The sequence below is a fragment of the Amia ocellicauda genome, chromosome 9 (genome assembly GCF_036373705.1).
Source record: "Amia ocellicauda isolate fAmiCal2 chromosome 9, fAmiCal2.hap1, whole genome shotgun sequence".
In the NCBI taxonomy this organism is placed as follows: Eukaryota; Metazoa; Chordata; class Actinopteri; order Amiiformes; family Amiidae; genus Amia; species Amia ocellicauda.
Window position 1 is genome coordinate 3,683,808 of NC_089858.1, and position 27,828 is coordinate 3,711,635.

Genomic DNA, 27,828 nt, shown 5'->3' on the forward strand with positions numbered 1-27,828 from the left:
AGTATTTGATCCCCTATCAATCAGCAAGATTTCTGGCTCCCAGGTGTCTTTTATACAGGTAACGAGCTGAGACTCTCTTAAAGGGAGTGCTCCTAATCTCAGCTCGTTACCTGTATAAAAGACACCTGACCACAGAAGCAATCAATCAATCAGATTCCAAACTCTCCACCATGGCCAAGACCAAAGAGCTGTCCAAGGATGTCAGGGACAAGATTGTAGACCTACACAAGGCTGGAATGGGCTACAAGATCATCGCCAAGCAGCTTGGTGAGAAGGTGACAACAGCTGGTGCGATTATTCGCAAATGGAAGAAACACAAAATAACTGTCAGTCTCCCTCGGTCTGGGGCTCCATGCAAGATCTCACCTCGTGGAGTTTCAATTATCATGAGAACGGTGAGGAATCAGCCCAGAACTACACGGGAGGATCTTGTTAATGATCTCAAGGCAGCTGGGACCATAGTCACCAAGAAAACAATTGGTAACACACTACACCGTGAAGGACTGAAATCCTGCAGCGCCCGCAAGGTCCCCCTGCTCAAGAAAGCACATGTACAGGCCCGTCTGAAGTTTGCCAATGAACATCTGAATGATTCAGAGGAGAACTGGGTGAAAGTGTTGTGGTCCGATGAGACCAAAATCAAGCTCTTTGGCATCAACTCAACTCGCCGTGTTTGGAGGAGGAGGAATGACCCCAAGAACACCATCCCCACCGTCAAACATGGAGGTGGAAACATTATGCTTTGGGGGTGTTTTTCTGCTAAGGGGACAGGACAACTGCACCGCATCAAAGGGACGATGGACGGGGCCATGTACCGTCAAATCTTGGGTGAGAACCTCTTTCCCTCAGCCAGGGCATTGAAAATGGGTCGTGGATGGGTATTCCAGTATGACAATGACCCAAAACACACAGCCAAGGCAACAAAGGAGTGGCTCAAGAAGAAGCACATTAAGGTCCTGGAGTGGCCTAGCCAGTCTCCAGACCTGAATCCCATAGAAAATCTGTGGAGGGAGCTGAAGGTTCGAGTTGCCAAACGTCAGCCTCAAAACCTTAATGACTTGGAGAGGATCTGCAAAGAGGAGTGGGACAAAATCCCTCCTGAGATGTGTGCAAACCTGGTGGCCAACTACAAGAAACGTCTGATCTCTGTGATTGCCAACAAGGGTTTTGCCACCAAGTACTAAGTCGAAGTGGTCAAATACTTATTTCCCTCATTAACATGCAAATCAATGTATAACTTTTTTGAAATGTGTTTTTCTGGATTTGTTTGTTGTTGTTCTGTCTCTCACTGTTAAAATACACCTACCATTAAAATTATAGACTGATCATTTCTTTGTCAGTGGGAAACGTACAAAATCATCAGGGGATCAAATACTTTTTTCCCCTCACTGTATGTATGCATTTATTTTACTTTATTCTTTGGCTTTTGTTCAAATTTGTTTGCCCTGCTGTTTCTCCCTAACTGAGACTTGTAAACATGCATTTTTACGTGTTGTGAGAAAGACACCACATGCTGTTGTGCTCATCATTCATCATTCATCATCAACGTATTTTTGTAGCCTTCATTGTCAGTCTGACAGTCTGTAACAGCCCCAGTACTCCAAACTGTCACAATAACGGTGACGCTGTGGCTGTGCCAGGAAACTGACCAACAACAACAACAACAATAGAAAACCACCACCTTTTAATCTGAAACATTGTCCCTCTTGGTTCCACTTCACCACAATCCCACTCAGATTGCTTAGGGCTTTGTGTAGGAACCTTTTCAAAGTAAAAACCACAGCTAGAACTGTTTTTGTGTTGTACAGTAAGGACATTTTTGTGTTACAGATAAATCCCTGTTTAAACAGAACCTCTTTGCAAAGGACTTCAAGTTCTGAAATAAATCGCTCACGTTAAAGAATGCAACAGAAAAGGAACACTCCCACAACATTTAAGTTCATGATGAAGTACACACACACACAAAGAAAGCCCATCTTACCTTTTGTTTTTTCAAGTTTGTTCTCTCTACTGTCGTACTTGCTTCGCACCAGCTGTCTGTCTTCCAAGCCTTTCTTAATGGTGCTCAGTCTGAAGACATAGATGCGGGAGTCTTTCCCTGTCAAGAGAACAGATGGGTTCAAACTCTACGGGCAATCTCCCTGTCAGCACCGCAACCGACTTAATAGTCCAGACCAGAAGCTCAGCACGCGGCCGCTTTTTAATTCTAAATTTGTTTTTAATAAATATATAACCTGTCACATTGCATCAGTTTAAAGCTAAGGAAAGAAAGGAAAAAAAAAGCACTTTGGCCTTATTATTTGTACAGAGCAAGTCTACAACTGTCCCTAAATAGAAAGATTTCACACATACATTTATTATTAAACATTAGCCAAATTGATAGAGTTGCAATGAAGCCCCACCTGAGAACATAATTAATAGAATTCCAGAAGAACTATATATATGTGTGTTTGATTTTGTTACCAATCATATGTGCTATTCATATTATATAGCTAAATGAATAATATACCACCATGATTTGATTACATTGAATGAGAGACAGTAAAACAAATCAATATTCCTGCTACCAATAGGACTGAGGAAAACAGCTTAGCTTATTTGATCAATGCACATCAAAGCGATTAGTTCATTTACAAGAGAAACAGCAAATTAGGAAAGTAACTGCCAAAAAATATATAACTTGGCAAACCTTTCACAGTCACAAGTCTACTCCACCCCTGAAGTAAAACTCAGTTCAATTTGCTGGATTTTATTTCTTCTTCTAGTGTTCAATAAACTCTGAAACTCTGATGAAAAGGTATAGGATAAGAAAAAACATGTATGCAACAAAATAAACCCCCAGAACAAACTTGATTAAAATGACGACAATAACAATCTAGGAATCAGCTCCAAACCATGGTCTTTAATTGACTGTTGAGTTCTATTGGGAAGCAAATGACTAGTCACATGACTGGCATCCATTCAGAGTGTCACACTGTGCAGACAAATATCAGGGATGTCCTACTGTGGTCTTTGAGATCCAACAGAATCTGCTAGTTTTCATTTCCTCCTGAGCTCTCGTTTACGTAATTGACTTAATTAACTGATTATTCAGTCAATACTAAGATTCATTCCAGATCTGTGCCACATTGATGCTTAAAGGAGGGCTCCCCAACACTGGTCCGAGGCTCAACCTTTAAATCACCCGTTTCTGAAGAGTTGGAATCATTTCATTTAGATAATTAATCCAGTTGTTTTGGTCAGTGCAGGACAGAAGAGATCCTTTGGAACAAAGACCTGAATTCCCTTCAGCCAACAAGGACCACAGTCTTCTCTTTTATCTGAACATGGGACTAGGTTAACTGATCAATCATAAACTGGTGGAAATTGAAATTGATAATTCTGCAGCTATGGATTTAACACCTTGGTCAACCCAGTCTTGGCCGACTGGTAACTATACTTGTGGTTGGTTTCTTCCTCAGTATATTCAAAGCTGTTGATTTTGGTATGCCCCATTTCTGCGCTATGGTTCTGATTGAGTTTTCCTTTCTTGCAGCTTCAAAATTGGCTGCTTTTCGACTGCAAACACTGAAGTCAAAGTGAGGCGGATCGATTGGATGTTCACAATTCACAATTATGAGTGTCTATAACAACGACACACACTTGACCAACAAGAGACACCTATCAGCCAGTTGTCCCAATTGCTCTTTAAAAATAAAGAGATTCAACTCGATCAATTTGTTTAATTAACCCAAGAGGGTGGAATTGAATTTACTTTATTAAAATACTTGTACTTGATAAATTATTATTAGTCGAGATCATAGTGAAAATCCCAGTTTAGACTTCACTGTCTCAATACTTTTGGGGAGTCACTGTATATTATCTCCATCATTTGGGCTTTTGAATTGTGAATCTGAATTTTGGGCATCAGAGTGGTCTCTAAATGTATGTAATTCCGGGCCTGTTGCTCTGGAGTCTCTGATGCTCATTAAGATGACATCCCCATCCTCAGAGAAGGAGAGACACCACTGAGGTCATGTCTAGCCATAAGCCATGGGAGATGCCAAGAAAGAGCTGCTACATCAGGAGGGGGAGAAAAAAAAAAAAACATAATTACAGGCGCTCGGCCATTCATTATTAAAGTTTCCATTCAGGAGACAGAATTGGTCTGCCTTCGGAATACAGCTTGTTAGCATGGCTGTCAAGCCGCAGAGCCCGCTGGGGAGCACAGGGGAGTAAAGTTCATTAGAAGCAGGAGAGGCAGGGGGCTTCGCTGCACAGGCATGAATGACATTGTCTGAACCTTGATCTGGGGATGCGCCGCTGTTCTCGGTGCCTTGTCTTGTGTGGAGAGTCTGCAATCTAGAAGGGGTTGCATGTGGCAGAGATTTCTTTATTGCTGCGAGAGGTAACTGTGTATATCTGCATATTAATGGACATACATGGGCTCCAGACTGAAGTTGATACATTGGTATGAACATATGGAACAAACATATATGTTTAATATATAGTAAATATGTGTGGTCCTTATGTTTCATATATGCCAAATGTGGCCCCTTTTTTGAATATGTAATAAATATAGTTTAGTCTGTGAACCCAATTATGTTATATTTTATATTTTGAATGTATATGGTGTATATGTTTAAAATAAATATATGGATAACAGACATACAGTGAGGGGAAAAAAGTATTTGATCCCCTGCTGATTTTGTACGTTTGCCCACTGACAAAGAAATGATCAGTCTATAATTTTAATGGTAGGTGTATTTTAACAGTGAGAGACAGAATAACAACCAAAAAATCCAGAAAAAAAACGCATTTAAAAAAGTTATAAATTGATTTGCATGTTAATGAGGGAAATAAGTATTTGACCCCTTCGACTTAGTACTTGGTGGCAAAACCCTTGTTGGCGATCACAGAGGTCAGACGTTTCTTGTAGTTGGCCACCAGGTTTGCACACATCTCAGGAGGGATTTTGTCCCACTCCTCTTTGCAGATCCTCTCCAAGTCATTAAGGTTTCGAGGCTGACGTTTGGCAACTCGAACCTTCAGCTCCCTCCACAGATTTTCTATGGGATTAAGGTCTGGAGACTGGCTAGGCCACTCCAGGACCTTAATGTGCTTCTTCTTGAGCCACTCCTTTGTTGCCTTGGCAGTGTGTTTTGGGTCATTGTCATGCTGGAATACCCATCCACGACCCATTTTCAATGCCCTGGCTGAGGGAAGGAGGTTCTCACCCAAGATTTGACGGTACATGGCCCCGTCCATCGTCCCTTTGATGCAGTGCAGTTGTTCTGTCCCCTTAGCAGAAAAATACCCCCAAAGCATAATGTTTCCACCTCCATGTTTGACGGTGGGGATGGTGTTCCTGGGGTCATTCCTCCTCCTCCAAACACGGCCAAAGTTGATGCCAAAGAGCTCGATTTTGGTCTCATCTGACCACAACACTTTCACCCAGTTCTCCTCTGAATCATTCAGATGTTCATTGGCAAACTTCAGACGGGCCTGTACATGTGATTTCTTGAGCAGGGGGACCTTGCGGGCGCTGCAGGATTTCAGTCCTTCATGGTGTAGTGTGTTTCCAATTGTTTTCTTGGTGACTATGGTCCCAGCTGCCTTGAGATCATTAACAAGATCCTCCCGTGTAGTTCTGGGCTGATTCCTCACCATTCTCATGATAATTGAAACTCCACGAGGTGAGATCTTGCATGGAGCCCCAGACTGAGGGAGACTGACAGTTATTTTGTGTTTCTTCCATTTGCGAATAATCGCACCAGCTGTTGTCACCTTCTCACCAAGCTGCTTGGCGATGGTCTTGTAGCCCATTCCAGCCTTGTGTAGGTCTACAATCTTGTCCCTGACATCCTTGGACAGCTCTTTGGTCTTGGCCATGGTGGAGAGTTTGGAATCTGATTGATTGATTGCTTCTGTGGTCAGGTGTCTTTTATACAGGTAACGAGCTGAGATTAGGAGCACTCCCTTTAAGAGAGTCTCAGCTCGTTACCTGTATAAAAGACACCTGGGAGCCAGAAATCTTGCTGATTGATAGGGGATCAAATACTTATTTCACTCATTAACAATGTAAATCAATTTATAACTTTTTTGAAATGTGTTTTTCTGGATTTTTTTGTTGTTATTCTGTCTCTCACTGTTAAAATACATCTACCATTAAAATTATAGACTGATCATTTCTTTGTCAGTGGGCAAACGTACAAAATCAGCAGGGGATCAAATACTTTTTTCCCTCACTGTATATATTTAAAATATATCTCTTATATTTTAAATATACAGAAAAGGGGGAAATGTTATCATATTAGAAATATAAGGTCACACATGATTTTAGGTAATTTCAAATGAAATGTCTGTTAAATGGCCCAGCTCTAATGTAGGGGCTACACTGTCCCTTCGTGTAATAGTCATTTGGTCTACCAAATTAAGTAAAAATGTGTAAATGCTTAATGGAATACATATATGAAGAGAAGCATTTAGTGGGCAAACATTTAGTATACAATATATAAGAGTGATGCACATGGCTAGTAATTGGCTGATCGAAATGGAAATGCATTTACAACAAGTAGAAACTTTTTCCTTTTTCTTTTATTGAGAACCATGTTCTGATAATCCAGCAGCCTTAATGAATTCAGTTCCCCAGACAAGACGCCACGCATTCAGCAAGGTAAGCAGGAATTCTTCTCATGTTGAATATCAGTGCAGCGACTCGGGGCTGGAGGAAGGCAGGAGTGCTGCGGGTCCATTTTAATAGATCAAGGCAATCTCCAGAGAAGGTCGGCTACTCTTTGGATCTGGATAGAAATCAACGGGTCCGTCGGAGCAGGGGAGGTAAACACCACTAAAAGCTCCCACCTGGGGCCGTGGCACGCTCTGCTGAAACGCTCTGTTTGGCAATGTCCTTAGCGAGGCACAGATTGTGAGCAGAACATGTATATAAGAAAGATAAAGCATGGCTCAGAAATAAACACACAATTCTCCTCACTGCAAACAACACCAGAGAACTAAAACAATTTTGGCATGAGATGTATCTACCACTTCTGAATATAATATCAAATAGTTCAGAAAAATTATGGATTTAACTAACGTATTTAAGAAGCTTTTCTGGAGGAGCTGACACAGTGGCCTATGGTTGAGGTTCATATGTCACCCCTTCAAAGCAGCTTTGATGACAATAATTGCTTTTCACACAAAGCTACCCAATGGTACTTTGAAATCAAGTCATCCCGGCACAAGTGCAGTGTTCGCAATTATCTGCTCCTGCGATTGCATCGGGGGCACGGATCAGTGCCCATTACGCACGGCTCTTTTCCATAACATTTACTTTTCAATCCTATAAAAGCTCCAAATGGGAGATTTTAAGATATTTACCTTGCCTGGAAAAGCCCACGGCAACCTGCAATTTTGTTTCCTTTTCACATGAATCTCACATTAAGCCTCCATATCTCCAAGTACACCACTTTCCTGTTGCTTGTATGCTGTCGGTTCTTCTGAAATGCACGCACAGCTCCAGGGTGCCGCACCTGTATGAGTTTTTGTCCCGCCAGGAATCACATTCACGATAATTCCGGTACAATTTGTAATTCAGTCGTCTTCGATGTCACTACATGTTTAAAAGATACCAGGCATTGAATGCGCTGATATTATTTTGTTGTAGTTTGTGCTAGTATAAACTGGCGGGCAATTATATGGAGTCAACTAGAAATCGGACCGCACTTTTACTGAAATATGAGAAGGAACTATTGCACGACATGAGACATTCTTCACTTTCTCCAGAGGAAACAGAAACGGAGGTTCTGTTTTGGTGATGTTGCAGTGGAAATGTTTCTGACCAAAATTGTGTTAATTACAGGTGAAACTATAGTAGGCACATCTATATCTTCTGTTTGTGAACTAGCAAAATCATACCAAACCTTCACACTGACCTATCACTGTAAGCCACCAAACAATTTAATGTCACCCTCGTTCAGCTCATTCAGTATCTGTGGGTACACCGAGCGAATAACTGGCGCTCACGTTGGCCGCATACCAGAAAAAGCTGTTTCGTCACCTAACTCCTCCAGCACAACAAACTGCATTTCTCCACGGGCTGCCAGAACAGACAAGTCTTCTTAAGCCTAGTAATTAGTGTCAGTTTTTAAGAAGCTTCTGATGTGTTATCTTTTCATCCGTTTCATCAAAGTCGAAAACATAAAATATTCAGTCAAAGTAAAAGATGCTGTGATAGTGGATACTCTGACATCTGTTGCAGCGGAGACGTACACATGTAAAATGTTACCAGTTGAAGGTTTTGTTGGCACTTGCAGATAAATAAATAAATAAATAAATCCCGATACGGGTAACAAGGATTGGTCTAGCAATACCAATAACAATTATATTTAAAATAACAATCATCTCAATCAGGAGGGCATGACCTTCGTGCAGCAGCATGAGAGTCTCACAGTATTAGGAGTTTTCAATTCTTTAAATACAAAATGTGAAATAAATGTCAGTTGAAATGAACACAGAAGAGTCTCAGAAGGATGCAGATCAGACTTGCTGGAGCACTGAGTGACTTTTCTTGTTTAGCTAATAATGGCCACTACCAAATGCCACCCACTGCAGTTAAGCTTAACTAACTATCAGGAACTATCAGGGAACAATATATTACAGGTCTCGCATCATGCATTATTAACTGTCAATTACTGCCTTCAAGTAATTTGTTTAAGCACGTTGTCAGCCTCCTAAAAATAAAGTGTTACTCATTGTGGGCGAGCCGTGTTGAGACTCATATGCCTATATTAATCCTCCCAGATGAAGCATCCTCCTTCCCTTTAGCACAACACAGAAAACCCCGCATACTAACGCAATCTGTTTCCCTGGCTGGTATTAACTCGTCAATCCCCCTCTCGCTGTTTAACGCGAGGCGATGTGGAAACAGCCAGCTTTCACGAGGAGCTGCGGTCTATTTTCAGAAACTGGAGGTGGCTGCGAAGAGACCAGCGTGGTTTCCCTGCCAAATCCATTCAAGAGGTGTCATATGCCTGCGATCTGAATTGCCACCTGCCTCCCTGCCTTCTGTACGGTACGTTCAGATCCAGCCCTTCTCTCCCATTGTGGGCTTTCGTTCTGCATCGGAGCCACACACTTCAAACCAAATCCCTGGATCCTGAAAATACATATTTTGCTATGGTTTGCTCATTTTAAGATAGATATATTGAGTTTTAAAATGTGTTCTTTCTTTTTATTGGCTTTGATGGGTTGGGATTATTAGGTGTCTACCCACACGGACGAATGCGTGCACTGTGCTTTAAATAGAGCTTAAGAGGCCCGGTCTCAATACACAGTGCTATTACTTTGCGGTTATTGTTATGAAAGCTGGCAGTCAATTTATCATTGCACTGCACGGGCCCCTGATTAAGAATCCCATCAGTTTCCAATTGGGCTTTTGGTCGGAGGGTTGTGGGAACTGCAGCAACAGCAAAATGAATAGACACCCCACCGCCTACTTCCCTGTTCTGCGGCCCTTGTTGTTTAGTTGAGGCAATTCAGCCCCATCACTGTCTTCCATTTCAGGTTTGAGAAAAAAAAAAAAAAAGAAAAAAAAAAAAAAATATATATATATATATATAGTTTGTTTTGATTTTATTTTATTCTTCAGCAAAGTGGTTGGCCCTCGACTCTGAACTGCCAGGCACTGAGAGACCGTGAATCAGAGATGTGGCTCCTGGGGACGGCTCTAAAGCTCATAGAGTTCCTCTCATGGTTGTGCAGGAGCACCAGCAGGCATATTTACACAAATAAATAAAAATATCACAATTGAGCTATAGTCACTGCAAGAAAACAACAACAAAACTGGAGACCAAAAACTGTAAGCAAAGAAACTAATTTGTTGTGCTTGACTCCCACTTAACTTTCTTATTTTTTCTAACTACAATAAAATATCTTTAATATAAAAATACTGTTTTAGTAGGATTTATAGAGCAAACTGTACATCCTTTGCAGAAAGACAATGCAGCACTGATTGGTTCGTGTTGTTTACGTGTTACAAACGCCGAGCACCCAGGTGATGTAACGATACAGACACACTGACTCGAATCTCACGCACAGGACTCATAAACAATTTCACCCCCCCTCCACGATCTTAATTAGCTTGCAACCCCTCCGCAGCCCTTGACAACTCGCTGCAATTCAATATTGGCAGAGATCTCAAGTCTTGAAAAACACCAATACGTGAGATTTTGTTAATTATTACTAAAATAAAAAGTGGTAAAATCAAATCAACCAAAGATCAAATCAAAGAGTTTTGGTACAAGTGGTAAGAATACATTACATAGATCGTGTTAGGCATGAAGTGCAGAGATCTCACATTTTGAAACCTGCAATACGTGGGATCTCTTCACTTTATGCCTAACACAAACTATGTGATGTATTATTAGCATTTGTACCAAAACTCTTATGAATGATTAGATTTAAAAAAAAAGTCTGTCCTTCCTTGGATTAAGGATATTAATTCTGTTAATCAGTTTTACTATCATCTCCTGACATTGCTTCTCTTGCAGCAGTATTGAACTGGACTGATTACAAAGTGGGTTTCTTGTACGATTTCAATTTTCTGCATAGATCCATATGCTCCTTTTTAGAAGAATGTGATCAAACAGAAATGATTTGATTAACTCTGGCTGGAGAGGAAAAAAGGAAACCTTAATTATATTCGACTGACATCGACACCAGAGTCTGTGGTAAAACTCTGCGTGGGATTTAACAGGCAGGGATATATACTGAGTTTAGAGTTCAATGGTAATTAAGCATTTAAACAAGAAAACAGCTGTTAAACGACTGTGCTTTTATAGTTACTGTATCTTGCGGTTACTCAGGATCCATAGGGAAAAACCAGACACCTAACAGGGATGATCACAATTTGCTAGGTAATTGTGATCCAGACTAACAGGATGTAAGATCACAAGGACTTCTAATAGATGAAGAATCAAAATTTATAACTAACAAACAGGATGTGAGCAGAATTCGTCCCAGATGGCGGAGCGAGAGGAAAGTAATTGAAATGTTAATCGTGCCGCTCTTATGTTGCTTTAGCTAGGGATATATATCCTGTTGAACTATTGCACGGCCTTGTCACATCGCCCGGGCAGGTCAGATATGTTTTGGTATTATGCAGTGATGGTTTCCACAGAAAATAGAGACAACTGCAACACAATTTCAAAACTAATGAGATGAAAGTCTCTTCAAATGTCACAATTTGATCCAATTAAACTTTGCAGGGGGTGGAAATGAAAGATATAAATACCAAAAGGGCAGAAAAGCTGCTGAAATAATTACTAGCGCATCCTTCGGTTTGCTACTGAGTAACTAAGGAAGTGGAATTACGTTAATTACGTATCCTTCTATATTAGACGCATTAAAATAGACTGTTCTATATGTGCATATCTTATAAAAGACAGACCCTGAAGAAACAGCAGTGAGCTATGAGAGTCTATACAAATACAAGTACACAATCTCAATTTAGACACAGGCCTAGATTTAATCAGGACAAAATCACAAACCCAAAATTTTGCAATTTCCTAAGAGCAGGTAGGTTGAAGTTTGACTAAAGCCATACCTTCTTACTCAGCTGTAAGCAAGGTTACAATGAATGCTGCACAACCACTGATTTTAAAGACATCAATGCAAGCAGAAAGACAATCAGGGCATCTTTGAAACAGAGAAGACATATTTTTTAGGCTCAACCTGAATTATACTTTAATAGTGTGATTTTTCCAGGTGCGGCTTAGTAAACGTTTCCCTGTGGATTGGGAGGAGACGTTATTTGGGGACTCTGTCAACTACCATGCAGCTCAGCAAATGTGGCTGTTAGCATGAACTTTTAATACACGTTGACTGCTGTCCAGATTCCTCTGTTACCAATGGAGTATTCTTTAAATAGTTGATATTGTTTTTAATGGGAGCACACAAACAACCAGGGAATGTCCTACTCGGAAAGACTGAGGGAACTGAACCTCCTCACCCTGGAACAGAGGAGACTACGTGGGGACTTGATTCAAGTCTTCAAAATCATGAAAGGCATCGACCACATCAAACCAGAGGAGCTTTTCTAGATCAGCAGGGACACACGCACCCGGGGACACAAATGGAAATTGGGCTTCAAGCCATTCAAGACAGAAAACAGGAGACACTTCTTCACACAGAGAGGCGTCACAATCTGAACAAACTCCCCAGCGATGTGTCTGAAGAGACAATTTGGGAACATTCAAAAACAGACTGGATAGGATCCTTGATCACTTAGTTATTAATGGACACCAAACGAGCACGATGGGGCGGATGGACTCCTCTCAGTTGGACACTTTCTTATGATCTTATGTTCATATATTATGTTGGACCATTTAAAAATGCACAGAAATACTACTCCAAATTGTTGAGTACTGCATCATTTTTAAACACTCATTTGAACACATTTAGAAGGGACAACTGTAAGTGTAACTGCAATAAGAAGATGCATCAGTTGAAGAGTAGTGTAGTCACACTGAGTCTGATACCTCGGCTCTCTGCTGTGTTTCAGGGACAGATCTAAGCGATTCCCACAGCAGTCAAATTCACGTCTGAACGGGAGACAGAAGTTTGGTGAAGAGTTAGGTTACCTTTGTCAGTCCTGGCGATCAGCAGATCCTGGGCTTCGAGGATGTGCATCTGTTTCACCAGCATGGTTTTGTCAAAGACCTGAACAGGAGGAACCTGGACATCTGAGGGACACAACACAGAGCATCAGCTGAATACAACAGTCACCCTCGGGACCATACAGTCAGACTGAATGCCTGAAAATTGATGTCAAGAAGGTGTGTTTTCATTCTTCCACTGTTGGCCAGTTTCCTCAGGATGCAAATACCAGTTACCAGTGCATTCTTGAAGTAGCACTAAATACCCAGCATTGATTACGACTGTACGATTTCACTGGATGGTTTTGGGGCCAGACGTGTGTGAAAGTGAGCATCCAGTAATCCTGTATAAAGACAGGCATTAATGTGTCTACTGCACCATTGTCCAAATAAGAGCACAATCAAGTAATATTCCTTAAATGGCAAAAACCAATCCAAAAAAACAGCAATCAGTACTACTGGAGAGGAGGAGAACCTGCTACAAATTTCATTACAGGGATTTTTTCCCCCTCAGTTCACTGAACCATAAATTAAAACTCTAATGCGACAGTTAAGTTGAAAAAGGTTTGCGAAAGTAATTTTAATAAAGGGAGATCCATCCATCATAAGATAATGAAACTTTTTTTGCTTTTTCTCTGCGATAAAAGAGGAGCCGAGTTCATAGAGAACAAGAACAGATGTATAGTGGATTCTCACATTCTTTATTTGATTGTAATGTGAATGGAAAAAAAGGCGCTCAATTATGAGTGAGGAACGAGTGAGGGGAATCTGTTAGACCAGGGAGAGTAGGAGAGGTCTGACTGTGATTGAGGGGAACTTGCCATTCGTTTTGATTCTATGCAGTTTCAATGGAAATTGTTGCTGTATTTTATGTGAAATCACACTCACTAGGTTCTCATATACAGTTAATGTGTACAGAGCACGTGATATTAAATAACTATACAGAATTGACAGATTTACGGCGGGTGAAAACAGCTGCAGTTTTTAAAAGTTTAGAATATGGATCTGATATGCAGCCCTGTCACGTCTGTCCCTTATTCATCGATCCTGCCTTTTCTTGCGGAGGACGCCACACCAAAATGCTAACGATGGCATGTCACTGCTTTACGTACTGTACAAGATTAACAGTGTCTTAAGTGTTTCCTCCCGTCCACCGGCTTCATCCGACTCTGATACCATTTAGCATTAGCGACGGCTCTCAGTGCCGGACTTTGACTTCAAAACTATTGATCTTCTGCTGTGAACGAACCCGGGCCATTTAATCTGGGAATAACATGTCGGGTTCATTGGGACAGGTTACGTCATGCTGTGAGCGTCTCAGAAAGCCTTCTTGAAAATATTGTGGAGGCAAGTATTTCTGCTGACAGTTTATCTTTACACAATTAAAAGGCAAACATTTTAGTTTTGGTGTGAGAGAGAGAGAAAGAAAGAAAGAAAAACTTACCAGGGGTTAAATTGGTGGGATCTTGGGCTAAAGAGAAGGTGCAATAATAAAAAAAAAAACAATCATTGAAATATATTTTCAGAGAAATCACAATATTTTCTCCTGCTGAAGGATATTAAAACATTACCTAATAATCATGGCCATTTGTCCTTGATCTATTTATTCAGTCTATGCACATATTAATTTATATTTAGTGACAACTGATGGTAAAAAATGCGCTGGGTTTGACCAGTAATCTCCCAGCAAATCATCCAAAAGTGGCCTCTTTCTTTATTATTTAATATCTTGCTACTTTTGATTTCAGAAATGTATGTTTATCAACATTTAGTATTAATTAGGTTCAGGTGCCATTAAAACAATAAGTGATGCCTTTTATTAATGTAGGGCCTTTTCCCAAAGCCTGATTCCATCAATAAAACAACAATAACAACACCTCTTACCATCCAGTAGCATCACGCCAGCATCTGTAGCGATTAGCAAGGACTGACCCCAGGAGTCACTGCAGACTATATCATACGCAAAGTTACTGCAGAACGACTGGGATTCCCAAGGCTGCGAAACAAAACACAGTGAGTTAGGAGAGAGAGATCTGATGTCTGCACACGCTGTTGCATTGCTTGATGGAGAGGTCCTCTAAAGGTTTCCAGCGTCAGTCGATGAATGTCTTCTGCATTAAGGAAACAGGCAAAGTGTTTTGCAACATGGGATCCTTCCTAGTTGCCAATATCTATTACGCCCTCTTAACGTCAGATCAGAAATGGACCCAGCAGGCCTGTCATCTTTGTTTCCATCAACGGTGCCCTCTCTCCCTGCAGTGGGACGGAGGGAGACCCAGGACTCTTCTGTAAGAGGAGCTGATATTGTAACCTCCAGTGCCCAGCCATTCACATTCATTAGCTGTGGTTTATCATGTTGAAGTTTTAGGCCACTGCCACACTGTCTATTCCAGCACAAAAAAAGACATGCAGAAATCCTCTAAGGGCCTAGAAATCGTCTCTATGTGGCTATTTTGCCAGATTACTTACCAGAATGACTTAAAAACTGGGCAAAAGCATCCCTTACAGAAATGTACTACGGTATATTTGCACTGCAATATGGCACTTTTCCCATGGTTTGCATCATGCTTTACTATACCTCTCCCTAGCTGGATTTCACTTTGCGTTCCTACACTTTACTCAGGTTAATCTGTCCTGCAGCACAGTAACAGCCACTAAGAGACACAACACGTACAAAACTAAATGGCAACAATGCGGATGCTAACAAAGACCCCTGTGACACAATGTCCAAAGTGCTTGTACAAATGTTGCGGTGCCGGGACTGTGACACAGCTGGGTCCCCAACGAGTCTGTTTATGTCCAATCTTGGAGCAGGACAGGAAGAAAAATAAGAGCCATAGGGAGCTGGCCTTGTATTTTGCATGTTCCTCTGCCCAATCCTTCAATATAGGTGTCCTCTCGTACAGTTCTGGGCTCCACACTTCAAGAAAGATATCGCTGCTCTAGAGGCAGTTCAGAGGAGAGCAACCAGACTTGACTTGATCCAAGTCTTCAAAATCATGAAAGGCATCGACCACATCAAACCAGAGGAGCTTTTCCAGATCAGCAGGGACACACGCACCCGGGACACAAATGGAAATTGGGCTTCAAGGCATTCAAGACAGAAAACAGGAGACACTTATTCACACAGAGAGGCGTCACAATCTGAACAAACTCCCCAGCGATGTGGCTGAAGAGACAATTTGGGAACATTCAAAAACAGACTGTATAGGATCCCTGATCACTTAGTTATTAATGGACACCAAACGAGCACGATGGGGCGAATGGCCTCCTCTCGATTGGACACTGTCTTATGTTCTTATCTGCAGTAACTGCACTGTGCCATTCGATTTCTCACAGCCCAAATCCCCACAGAAGGATCCAAGCACGATCATGTGACGTTAACTTTGCAAATGTTTTTTTGGTTTTGTTTTCTTTTGCGTTGTTTTTGGCTATTTTTTAAATATTTGTCTAGCAGACAGTTTGGAGAAAAAAAAAGAACAAGAAAGGAAATCTCATTATGCCAAGATTCTGTTATGAAATCTAGTAATATTTCTCTTCCAGCTACATTCACAAAAGTGTAAAAACATCCCACCCAAAGGGAAAAGCACTGGGGAATGAGCTCCTAATGACATTTCTATTTTATTTCAGCCCTGAGCCCTGGAGTGTTCGTGCTGCATGCAGCCGTGGTGTTTTATTACAGCACAGTGATTTATTGCCAGAGAAATATGGATGTTATCGTCATGACAGATTTTAAACAACCTTCTGTGACTCCCACCACTAATTCCTTGCACACACCAAGAAGCATCCACCTGTCTCTTGCCCCGGTGGCCCCACGGGGTACTTACTTCTTTCCTGCACAACCCTGTAGTAACCAGACTGGTGGGAGCGTCGCCTCGCACAATGGTCTTCAACTTCAGTGCCTTGAAAATAAGACGATAGTTAACATACACCTTCCAGTGCTTTAATCGACAGCTTGTAAATTAAACCCTTGTCTGGTCTCCCCCCGGTCAGGCCAGTCTTAGGTGGGCCTCGACCCTGGGAAAAGCAAGGCACCTGCAAGACTTTAAAAAGGACGAGAATCCGTCTTTAAGCACAGGTTGATAGCTAGGCACAGAATGTGTTATTTTAAGGATTGTTTAAGGTTTATTCTGTGACTTATTATTGTTTAGATGATCTTAATATATAGCTTCGAGGGGCACTGTTTATATCAATGGCAGACGCAGTATTTTGTCTGTCCCCAGATGTCTGTGGTGCTGAGCATACAAAGACAGTATCTATGGCTCAGATAAGGGCTGTACAATTCATTCTCTAAGTTGCTTGCACTGAGGATTGAGCAATAGGCAGCATTTGGGATAAAGAGAACAGTTGAAGAGCTCAGTGAAAGAGCCCCAGTCAGCGTTGTGGTTTTGACGTACATACGTGCTGGTCTTACCTGACCTATCCTGACAAATTCTGCCTGTCGGGCTTCCTCTTTCTTCCTGGCTGATTTGGGCGACTCGGGCAGAACGTCACTGAATGATCTTCGGTTCAGCATGTTCTGAGGAGACAACAGATCTTTATTATCAGCTCAGCCCTTCAGATCTGTCAAATGCAGGGCAGGGGCAATTGGTGAATTCAGAAATCTCATTAGTTTTGAGCATCTTTGGAAGTGTCACCTGAAATGGCACCTGAACAAAAACCTTTAGTATGAATGTGTGGGAAGGATACTTTATTATTACTCTCATTCAACTTGTGTAGGATTCTTAAAACGTGTGTTTTTAAGAGGGCTCTAAGCTGGCTTAACTGAATATACAGACGTGCTCAAATTTGTTGGTACCCTTACAGCTCATTGAAATAATGCTTCATTCCTCCTGAAAAGTGATGAAATTAAAAGCTATTGCATCATGTATACTTGCATGCCTTTGGTATGTCATAGAAAAAAGCTGTGAAAAGAGATTAATTATTGCTCATTCTACAAACATATTCTAAAATCGCCTGGACACATTTGTTGGTACCCCTTAGAAAAGATAATAAATAATTGGGTTATAGTGATATTCCAAACTAATTTGTTTCTTTAATTAGTATCATACGTCTCCAATCTTGTAATCAGTCATTCATCCTATTTAAATGGAGTAAAGTAGTCACTCTGCCATTTGGTATCATTGTGTGCACTACACTGAACATGGACCAGAGAAAGCAAAGGAGAGTTGTCTGAGGAGAACAGAAAGAAAATAATAGACAAGCATGGTGAAGGTAAAGGCTGCAAGATCATCTCCAAGCAGCTTGATGCTCCTGTGACAACAGTTGCAAATATTATTAAGAAGTTCAAGGTCCATGGAACTGTAGCCAACCTCCCTGGGCGGCTGCAAGAGGAAAACCGACCCCAGATTGAACAGAAGGACAGTGTGAAGAGCACAAAAAGAACCAAGGATAACTGCCAAGAGACACAAGCTGAACTCCAAGATGAAGGTACATCAGTTTCTGATCGCACCATCTGTTGCTTTTTGAGCGAAAGTGGCCTCCATGGAAGAAGACCCAGGAGGACTCCACTTTTGAAAGAAAAACATAAAAAAGCCAGACTGGAATTTGCTAAAATGCATATTGACAAGCCACAATCCTTCTGGGAGTCAAAACTGGAGCTTTTTGGCAAGTCACATCAGTTTGCAGATGAATAAATGAAGCTTTCAAAGTAAAGAACACCATACCTGCAGTGAAACATGGAGGAGGCTCAGTTATGTTTTGGGGCTGCTTTGCTGCGTCTGGCACAAGGTGCCTTGAATCTGTGCAGGGCACAATGAAATCTCAAGACTATCAAGGCATTCTGGAGCGAAACGTACTGCCCAGTGTAAGAAAGCTCTGTCTCAGTCGCAGGTCATGGGTCCTCCAGCAGGATAATGACCCAAAACACACAGCTAACAGCACCCAAGAATGGATAAGAACAAAACATTAGACTGTTGTGGTCTTCTGTGAGTCCTGATCTGAATCCCATCAAACATCTAAGAAAAGAGCTGAAACTTGCAGTCTGGAGAAGCACCCATCAAACCTGAGACAGCTGGAGCAGTTTGCTGAGGAAGAGTGGGCCAAACTACCTGTGAACAGGTGCAGAAGTCTCACTGAGAGCTACAGAAAATGTTTGATTGCAGTGATTGCCTCTAAAGGTTGTGCAACAAAATATTAGGTTGAGGGTCCCATAATTTTTGTCCATGCCATTTTCATTTGTTTTATTATTTACAATATTATGTTGAAAAACAAAATCAAAAGCAAAGTCTGATTTCTATTAAATATGGAATAAACAATGGTGGATGCCAATTACTTTAGTCAGTTTCAAGTTATTTCAGAGGAAATTGTGCATTCTTCGTTTTTTGTGGAGGGGTACCAACAAATTTGATTAACAAATCTGTATACATAATGATCAGTGAAAGAGAGGGGCATCACAGACAGTGAACACGTGTGGGATCAGCCGGGTCTGGGGCGGGAAGTTGCTGCAGTAGTTTTAGGATGGATTGGCGTGGGACACCTTGTGTAGGTCGGGAATGAGGTCTTGATAGAGGGAGCGAATCAGCATGTCCAGAGTGCGCTGGCGTTTCTGAGCGAAAGTGGGCGTCTCCAGCGTTGCCTTCTCTCCATTGATCACTGGAAAGCAAGGCGAGAGAGAGAGTCCGTCACACAGGGACACACACACACACAGCACACCAGAGGAATCTCGTCGCCCCCCGTTTTCAACCAGAGGAATGTTCCCCTGTTAAAAGTGAATTGTTGTGGTGGACGTCTGCAATCTACACTGTTAGTTTGGCCTGGGATGGGGGGTTTATGTACTATATAGGATTACAAACAGACTCCTTTCATGTTTCCATCTGAAATAAATGTTGTCAGTTCTTAAAGTACCATGTATTCATGACTTATTATGTAGTAGAATCAGGAGAAAAATGATGTGTTTTATTTGTGGCAGTCTCTATTCATCACAAATGCTAACTGATAACTTTACACAGACTTTGTCCAGCAGTGACAGACATTCACAGATTGTCCTATGTCATTGGCCTATGCCATTTTTGGGTCAATCCCCACATATCCCCATACAAATGCTGAACAGGAGGAAGCATATAATGTAAATATCTGACTGCCTGTTTTATTGTAAATTACTAGCGGCCACAGCATATAAAATAAAGAGACTTACATTTCACTAACAAGAAGTCCCTGAATTCATGATGGTCTGTAAACACTGGCGGTGAGGGGAGGGGAGGGCCGAACAGCGGAACACTTTCTTCAGAAAATATCTTCAACCTGCCCCCATTGAACACAACAAGAGAAACACACACAGAAACGTACTGAGCATCACGGTATCTGTATTACACATCTTCGAAAGAGAGATTAGACACATACATACCTGTAACTGTCATTCTGACTGTTATATCTAACCAAGGCAAAAATATCTATGGTCAGAGTTAAGGAAAACCAGACAAAAGGCAGTTTGACAACTCCACTGTATAACTGATTACCAGGATTGAGATTAGTCTTTTCTCTACTGCAGGCAGTTATAATATAAATGGCAACAATTCTGAAAAGCATGTTCTCAAAACCTCTCAAAAGTCTAATCAATATGTGACGTTAAATTCATTGTATAAGCTCACAAAACAGACACGGAAGAACAATAACTGACAATAACAATCACACAATGACAACACGAGCGAGGAATCTCTGTTCTTTGTTGTGGGCAGCGTTTCTTGCCTGCTCTGAAAGGATACGTGTGAAATGGGAACGGATCATGGACGGTTTGAAGGACGGTGACATGTCGTCGCCCTCCTGGAACACGATGGTGACAATGTCGTTCCCAATGTGGCGCTTCCGTTCAACCTGCACGGGAACAGAGGAAAGCAGCGTGACCCTGGCACCGACTCTTTCCCTCCAGCGGAGACCACAGAAGGGTCACCGTACGAGTGAGAGCTCATGAAGCCCAGCTGCCTCTGTTGGACCTCTCAGAACCCAGAGAATCTGCTTTAGTCACCTGGCTAATTCTTGTATTTCTCCACCACATTCGATGGATAGAAGGCCTTTTCTACACGTCTAAAAGTATCTAGTCTTAACTTCCACTTGTCCTCTCTAATCCTCGTCTCATCGTTCAGCCTGGGGTTGACATCATCCATCCCATCTAGCGAATCCAATATCACCAATTCACTATCAGTGTCCTCTATTACAGTGTGACACACTTTTACTATTCATAATTAAGATTATTATTCCTCTGGGTAACCTTGCCGGAACAGCTGCTCCTCTGCTTAGGATCCAGTTCTTAGTCTGTCTCTGTAAAATGGTGCTTTCAGATGGACATGACTCTGGCTACTCTTCAGTGTCCAACAGGGCGGCGCTGTTCTGCCTGTAAAGCGCACAACTGCACACACGAGGTCTCACTCGTTCATCGGCATATCCACAAACAGTAAATAAAAGGGAAAATATAAAATCATCTTATCAGACGCAGAACAATGAGATTGCAAAAAAGGCTTAAAACAATGTCAAAATAATGCTTGGTGAAATACTGAAAAACAAGTTGTTTATAATACAAATGTTATTGACAAAATAAACCTTCTACATCACAAGGAGCAATTGGGTTTTCTGTGGCATCCTTCTTATCTATCCAAGTGGGTCTGCTAAATGTAAAAAAACATGCAGGACTATGGATAGTCATTTCATATTCTAGTGAAAGAATATTATCCAATTATAAAGAACGGTTAGTGATCTGAATAGATATTGTTTCATTCTTATTGGTTTTCATCCCCTCGAGTGAATATGTAAAGAATAAGTCGTTATGTATACAAAGTGGCCAGTTAGGAACGTATCTCAAGAAATTCCTTCCATTGAGAAAAATTGAAATCAATGGCTGGTCAATATATCTCCAGTTTTGCTCCTTTCTAACTCTCGCAAAGAGAAAAGTAAATCAATTCCCCATGCTTTTTATTCAAGATAATGTTTAAAGCATATTCCACTACATCCCTATTGAATGCTGGATAGTTTCCAGGGATTGTGTTTGGATTATGACAGAAAACCTTTCAAGTACACTTCTCGAGAGCAGCAACCTTGGCTGGGAAACACTCATCGCTCTGCGGCGTGCTTCAGAACAGTGCGACAATAGCGTGTGAAAGCAGTGACTCTATGAATCTTTCTACTGGAAACTGTGGTCTGACAGGGAGCGCTCAGTCGGGGGTGTTGACAGTAGGAAGAGTCTTTCCTCCAATGAACGCCCTTGTAGAAGTGCCCTGCCGCGGTGAGGGGGTCAAAGAGGACAGCTCACCTGTTGCTTGTTCTCCTTCGAGTAGGGCAGCATGGTGGACACGTGGAACATCAGCTCGTGGCCCTGGTACACGGTGTATATCGAGTTTATACCAGTTGTGTCGTCTGCGGGGAGGGAAGAAACACACAAAACATTCGTAAGGGTTAGTGGAGTGCATCTTTTCATTTTTACACGGGACGGAGGTGGAGAAAGAGCAGGCTACGCCGAACTGGTTAGAATACAATGGGCTGCCCTGAAGAAGGAGTGTAATAACAATAATTAATAACAATGCAATTACTGATGTTATTACCATTACTCGTATGATTTGTTGTTCTAATAGCGGTAGAAGTAGTGTGTGTAAAACAGACGACAGCACAACAATTCCCATTATTGCTTTTGTTAGACTATATAAACACTACAGCTACTGACGGTTAATGGAGCAGGGAGGGCAGGTATTTGACCAAACTTGTCAGAATTAGGCTGTGCGTTCACATGACAAGTCCGATTCACTAAATGATAAAGCAAGCAAAACTCAAACATGATTGGCTGGATACCTAAAGCATTGTATTGTTTCCAGGAACAGCACAAAAAGGGCAAAGGGCTCAATACAGAGACTCACGGTTTAGGTATTAATGTGTGATTTCAATAAAGGACAACAGATTTTGTGACATAATTCAAACGGTGGCACTGTGCTGAAAAACATCTGTGTAATAACTAGCACGGATTGTACTAAAAAGGACGGGAGAAGTGTTGTCCTTAATCAAATAATACATTAAACACAACACATTATTTCAAAGCATGTCCTTCACATCTAACCTTGTATTTTTAACTAAGTAATGAACCTGATTTCCTTTCACAAAGACATATATTAGCGTTGGCCTACTGGGTAACTAATTATAGCCTGTTCATGTGCTAAACAACAGGATTGTGTTAAATGCTTTCAATCACAAATAAGCATTAATGTATCAATGAGGTAGCAGAACAAATATATAACTAACAACTCGTTATGCGTTGGTATCGAACACCGGCACTTTATTTAAATATTAAAGGAAACACAAAAAATGTACAAATATATTTAGAAGTCAATTATGAACAGTGTGAACAACTTGCACAGATGGTGTTCATCTAGTAAATACATGTGTCTATATTATACATTTTTATATACATATAGTATATTTATAATACTGATTTATATAATATGATGGGATGAGGAAAGTCTTATGCTGCAAGAGAAGAATGACAGTGGAGAGAGAGCATCTTTATATGGGAAAAATGGAGGAGGTCTTGTATGATCTCCTGACAGTCTCGTGAATTATTTGCATGACTGTTGAATTTGTTTACAAAAGAATTTCAATATACTGTATTTAGGCTTATTATTATAAACACCCAGCTATCTGCAAATAATGTTTTTATAATTAAAGTTAATATCTATGTTCCTAACCTATGCTGTGCACAAACTATATTTCTCTAACTGACAAATGCATTACTGGTGCTCTAGTGGGGTGGGGGGTAATTGGTGCCTGTGGGGTTAATGGGGCAGGAAGACACAAGATGTTCGAGACAGATACAGATACGAGAGAGAGGTGATGAGATATGGCCTTACTTTTGGTGTCCAGGCCTCCTCTGTAGCCAGCCCAGCCTCGCAGTGAGATCGTGTCCCCAAGCAGGTTCAAAAACTTGTCAAAGCTTTCACTTCCGGTCTCTGCCACACAAATCACAAAAAGATGATTATATAGCTGTCCCTCTTTACACTGTGGTCCTCACATATCAACCAACCCATCAATCAACCAATCAACCAACCAATCAATCAATACTTCTTCACGTGATGTAGCACCCTTCACAGAGCACTTTACAAGATCAATGTAAGCCAGATGTGCAGGTCAATGACGATGCGGCTGTAGCAAGAATAAGGCCACTCACCATTGCTAAACATCTCGTCGTCGGTAAGCTGTCCGTCTTTGGCGTAGAGGACACCAAATTTAAAGTTGACCGAACCCTGCAAAGACAGGTGAGCGCTGTTGACTGTACTTTAATACACACACAGCTGAAGACAATCATACAGCAGGCATGCATCCCTTATTCAAAATCAGTGTTTAAAATACATACATAAATAAAGAAATGCTGAATATAGAAGTGATCTCTTAATGCTTGCCCTTTCTCCACCCCTCCCTACAAATCTGACAAGAGACGCTGCCCTTTTAAGAAATTAGTCAAAATGGGGTAAACCTACCTCTTGCTCTTCTAAAACCAGCAGATCCTGTGAAGAAAGGACAGCGATATATACACCATATTTTAAGAAGATTCTCTCAATTGTTCTCATACCAGAATGATGCTGTACATGGGAGGTTTATATAGGTTTTCCCTCTCACAGTTTTGTGCTAGTGAACAGTTTGTTTTCTCTATACAGTCCCTGTTATAAAACATTTCTGTATCTACACATTCCACTTATATCTACATATTCACCAATGAAAACTAAATAATATTTACCTGAGTATTTGTGTAGTTAATTTTACGTTTAGTGTAACGCTAAAACAAAGACTAAAGTAAGTATTAAAGCACTAACATTATCAATCAAGTTAAGACACTGAACAAAGCATTTCTTAACTAAAAACCCAAGATCTGATTCCATTTATTTTAACTCAAAGTAGGGGCTGAGATTATTTTTCCTTGAAGGGAAGTGAGAGACACTGAAAGCCGCTCACCTTCTGGATCTCCGGGTTGAGGATTTCCCTGGGGCCCTTTTCGAATCTGTCAAGGTTCATGGCACTGAAAAGTAAATGAGATGATTTTGTAGCTACGGGATGCAGGGTTACCACTGGGGGAGACGTGACGGCATCTCCGATGGCCGACTCAGAGCCTGGTTAGTTTAGGGAACCAAGCTAGCAATAACTCTCTGTACTGCAGTGCATATATGGAGAATTGCCAACTGACTGCACACAATTATTGAACACCATGAGCCACCATGCTAGATTTTAAATAATACTAGATGATCTGTTTGTTTTCCAGTCTTAGATCTAGTTTTACAAAATAATGATCACTTTTTGAGTTCTGAGTGAATAGTAGAGTAAATAAAACCTTAAGTGTTGTTTATAGTTGGGAGCTGCACTCTCCTCACATGGCTCTATTAAATGAAACTAAACATTGAACAACAAAATAGAGATGATCTAAGTAGTTGTGCTTATTTATCAGTTTCGTCCTTTTGACTGTTCAGTGCAGACTATTGTATTATGTTTGGCAGTGGAAGGGCTATGAAGTCAGCTGTAATAAAACAAGTGCTTGTGCTTTCCGTTTACTTTAATTGAGCGGATAGTGATATGTTGCAGAATATATTGCGTACATTGCTGCATATTTATAATATGGCTAATGATGGTCATGCTAATAAAGCCCCTTTGAATTGAACTGAATTTAATTAACCTGAGAGGCAGCAAGTCGATTGAAAAGTAATGAGATCTTAGCTGGAACCCTGACATCACTTTGAATGACTACAAATCATTCTTTACGAAAATGTCGATCTTAAATAACTCATAGATGAAAAAAGCAGTAGTTAATAAAAAAACAACAACAAGTAAAATGAAAAGAAGACTTTTCCTTCAACATCGTGGCTCAAGAATAAGATTTGCTTCCACATTTACTTCTGAAACCCAGAGCATAGACCAAAGGAAGACATGATAAAAAGAGGCAGAATAAAGGAAGGAGTCTAATCCACTAGATGGTACATCATAGATAGAAGCAGTATTTAATTTTTTCATTAAAATACATTTGATTAAACTAATTTAATGGCATGTACACAGCTGGAGACTGCACTGGCTTCAGTCAGAGCTCTCTGCTACATCTTAAATACATTTAACTTCAAGGAATGAATCAATGAATAATAAAACCTAGATAGGACACACCAGCTGTTTCCCTTATTAAATGTATTATTGATCTTGTTGATGCAATGCCTAGATGTAAGGACAATAATTTTAAATATATGTAATATTTGGGAAATGCACAATTTATGATTAATATAGTGATATTATTACCATATATATTCATAACTGAAAATGTTTCTTGAGAAAACTGCAAGGGCGTCTGCTAAGAAATATATAATAATATACAATAAAGCAACATCCCGCCTCTTAATATATACAGTAGGTTGATCTGGCAGGATATGACTTGGCCTATTTTTCAGTCACATCATTTTGAAAAATTCAGAAGTACTTGCCTTAAAATCGACTTCACCGATAACGTTTTTGTGGGGCTGTAGGGAAGGCATATCTTCAGCGTTCCCTGGGTGAGAGAAAAGATAAAACAATGGAAATGTGTGCTCATCATAACCCAAGAGCATCTACAGGGTTGTTCTTAATACATTTTTGGTTTTGCTTAGGAAACCCGTTATTTACAGCACTATAACCACTGAAGCAAATGTAGGCATCAATAATGGATCGGGGATTTATACAATTCTGTAAAAAAAACAGATCTATACTTATGTTTAAGTGCAGAGGTCTTAACTTGGAATAGGAAGCAGAATTCATTCCTCATATTGTTCCAATCATTCATATAATTTCTCATGGGTCACATGTTCTCTCTTTATATTATACATGTATGTTTCCTGTCGGTTATCTTATTCTTGTGATGGATAGAGGCTTCTTAGATAAAGGTATTGGCCACTGACATCAATATCACAGTGATACTCAGTGTCAAAGCACTGACCTTCAGTCACAAAGAGGCTCAACTGGCTTGTGTTCTGGACAAGTGGGCGAGTGCATGTGTGGGACACCAAGAGAACAGGACTGACTGCTGGACCCCTACAGTGAGGGGGTCTGGAGGCTCTGTTATATTGTGGGGGGCATTTTCCTGGCATGGTTTCGGTCTACTTGTCCCCTTAGAGGGAAGGGTCACTGCAAATCATTACAGTTATTCTGAGTGATCACCGTTATCCTATGGTGACACATTTCTATCCTGATGGGAGTGTCTCTTCCAGGATGACAATGCCCCATCCACAGGGCACGAGTATGATGAGTATGACAATGATGTGAATCATATGCTATGGACTTCGCAGTCACCAGATCTCAACCCAATTGAACACCCATGGGAGATTCTGGACTGACGTGCCACCACCATCATTAAAACCCCAAATGAGGGAATATCTTTGGAAGAATGGTGTTCATCCCTCCAGTACAGTTCAGAGACTCTAGAATCTGTGTCAAGAGCATTGAAGCTGTTCTGGGGCTCGTGGTGCCCAACACCTTACTGAGACACTTTATGTTGGCTTTTCCTTTAATTTGTCACCTGTCTGTATGAATCAACAATACAAGTTTGATTCGGGAACTATTTTGTCATCTTTGGCATGATTACCATCCTGCCTAGCTAGCCCTGAGACATATACACAATTCAACACTTAGTCAGGTACATGCATTCATCGTAAGGACCGAACACCACTGCATTCATGTATGTTGAAAGTGGTATTCAGGATATATAGATATAGATATTGCACCTATTCCAATTAGTTAAACCTATTAGTTGAAACAATCCTTACATCCAAGGGTTTAAACCTGTTAAGTGCCAAAACACACATAACTGCTGCTGATTTTTTGTTTTAATTGTAGATAATTGCACTTGAAGCAGCACCATTAAAGCATCTTTCAGCTCAATCCAGAGACACTAGACTAGGCTACTAGGCATCACTAGGTGATGTATGAGTCCTCTGTACATGCTGTATGCAGTTGTAAGGGGAAGAGAAACACCAGCCTCCCTGAGCTCATTTCTCCTCCTGTAAAATGAAATTCATTCACCCTGGCAAACAAAGGTTGGGTGCATAAAAGTATTAAAATACCATCAATTACAGTAAAAGGAGGGTGGCTCTAGATGGAAGGGAACATCACAGATCAATTGCAGTGTTTGGCTGTTAAGTGCCCAGTCTGATCTGGAAACAATGACGCAGGCCTTTAATCTGTCCGGTCTGTCCGTGGATCGTACGATGTTTATGGTGCA

General features: G+C 40.9%; 1 protein-coding gene across 4 annotated transcripts in view; it reads right to left on the minus strand.

The window, feature by feature from the left end:
* Nucleotides 1-27,828, minus strand: part of garnl3 (GTPase activating Rap/RanGAP domain like 3) — a 137,412-nt gene that overhangs the window by 19,079 nt on the left and 90,505 nt on the right. For all 4 annotated transcript variants that reach the window (XM_066712737.1, XM_066712734.1, XM_066712736.1 and 1 more), the window contains 16 exons: nucleotides 26,060-26,124; nucleotides 24,558-24,621; nucleotides 24,086-24,112; nucleotides 23,776-23,851; nucleotides 23,459-23,557; nucleotides 21,877-21,980; nucleotides 20,339-20,447; nucleotides 19,981-20,026; nucleotides 19,771-19,877; nucleotides 19,114-19,229; nucleotides 17,050-17,154; nucleotides 16,463-16,537; nucleotides 14,520-14,631; nucleotides 14,080-14,106; nucleotides 12,621-12,722; nucleotides 1,982-2,098 (listed from right to left, as the gene is read on the minus strand). In XM_066712737.1, coding sequence (XP_066568834.1) covers nucleotides 1,982-2,098; nucleotides 12,621-12,722; nucleotides 14,080-14,106; nucleotides 14,520-14,631; nucleotides 16,463-16,537; nucleotides 17,050-17,154; nucleotides 19,114-19,229; nucleotides 19,771-19,877; nucleotides 19,981-20,026; nucleotides 20,339-20,447; nucleotides 21,877-21,980; nucleotides 23,459-23,557; nucleotides 23,776-23,851; nucleotides 24,086-24,112; nucleotides 24,558-24,621; nucleotides 26,060-26,124 — 1,351 coding nt within the window. The remainder of the gene's footprint in view (nucleotides 1-1,981; nucleotides 2,099-12,620; nucleotides 12,723-14,079; nucleotides 14,107-14,519; nucleotides 14,632-16,462; nucleotides 16,538-17,049; nucleotides 17,155-19,113; nucleotides 19,230-19,770; nucleotides 19,878-19,980; nucleotides 20,027-20,338; nucleotides 20,448-21,876; nucleotides 21,981-23,458; nucleotides 23,558-23,775; nucleotides 23,852-24,085; nucleotides 24,113-24,557; nucleotides 24,622-26,059; nucleotides 26,125-27,828) is intronic.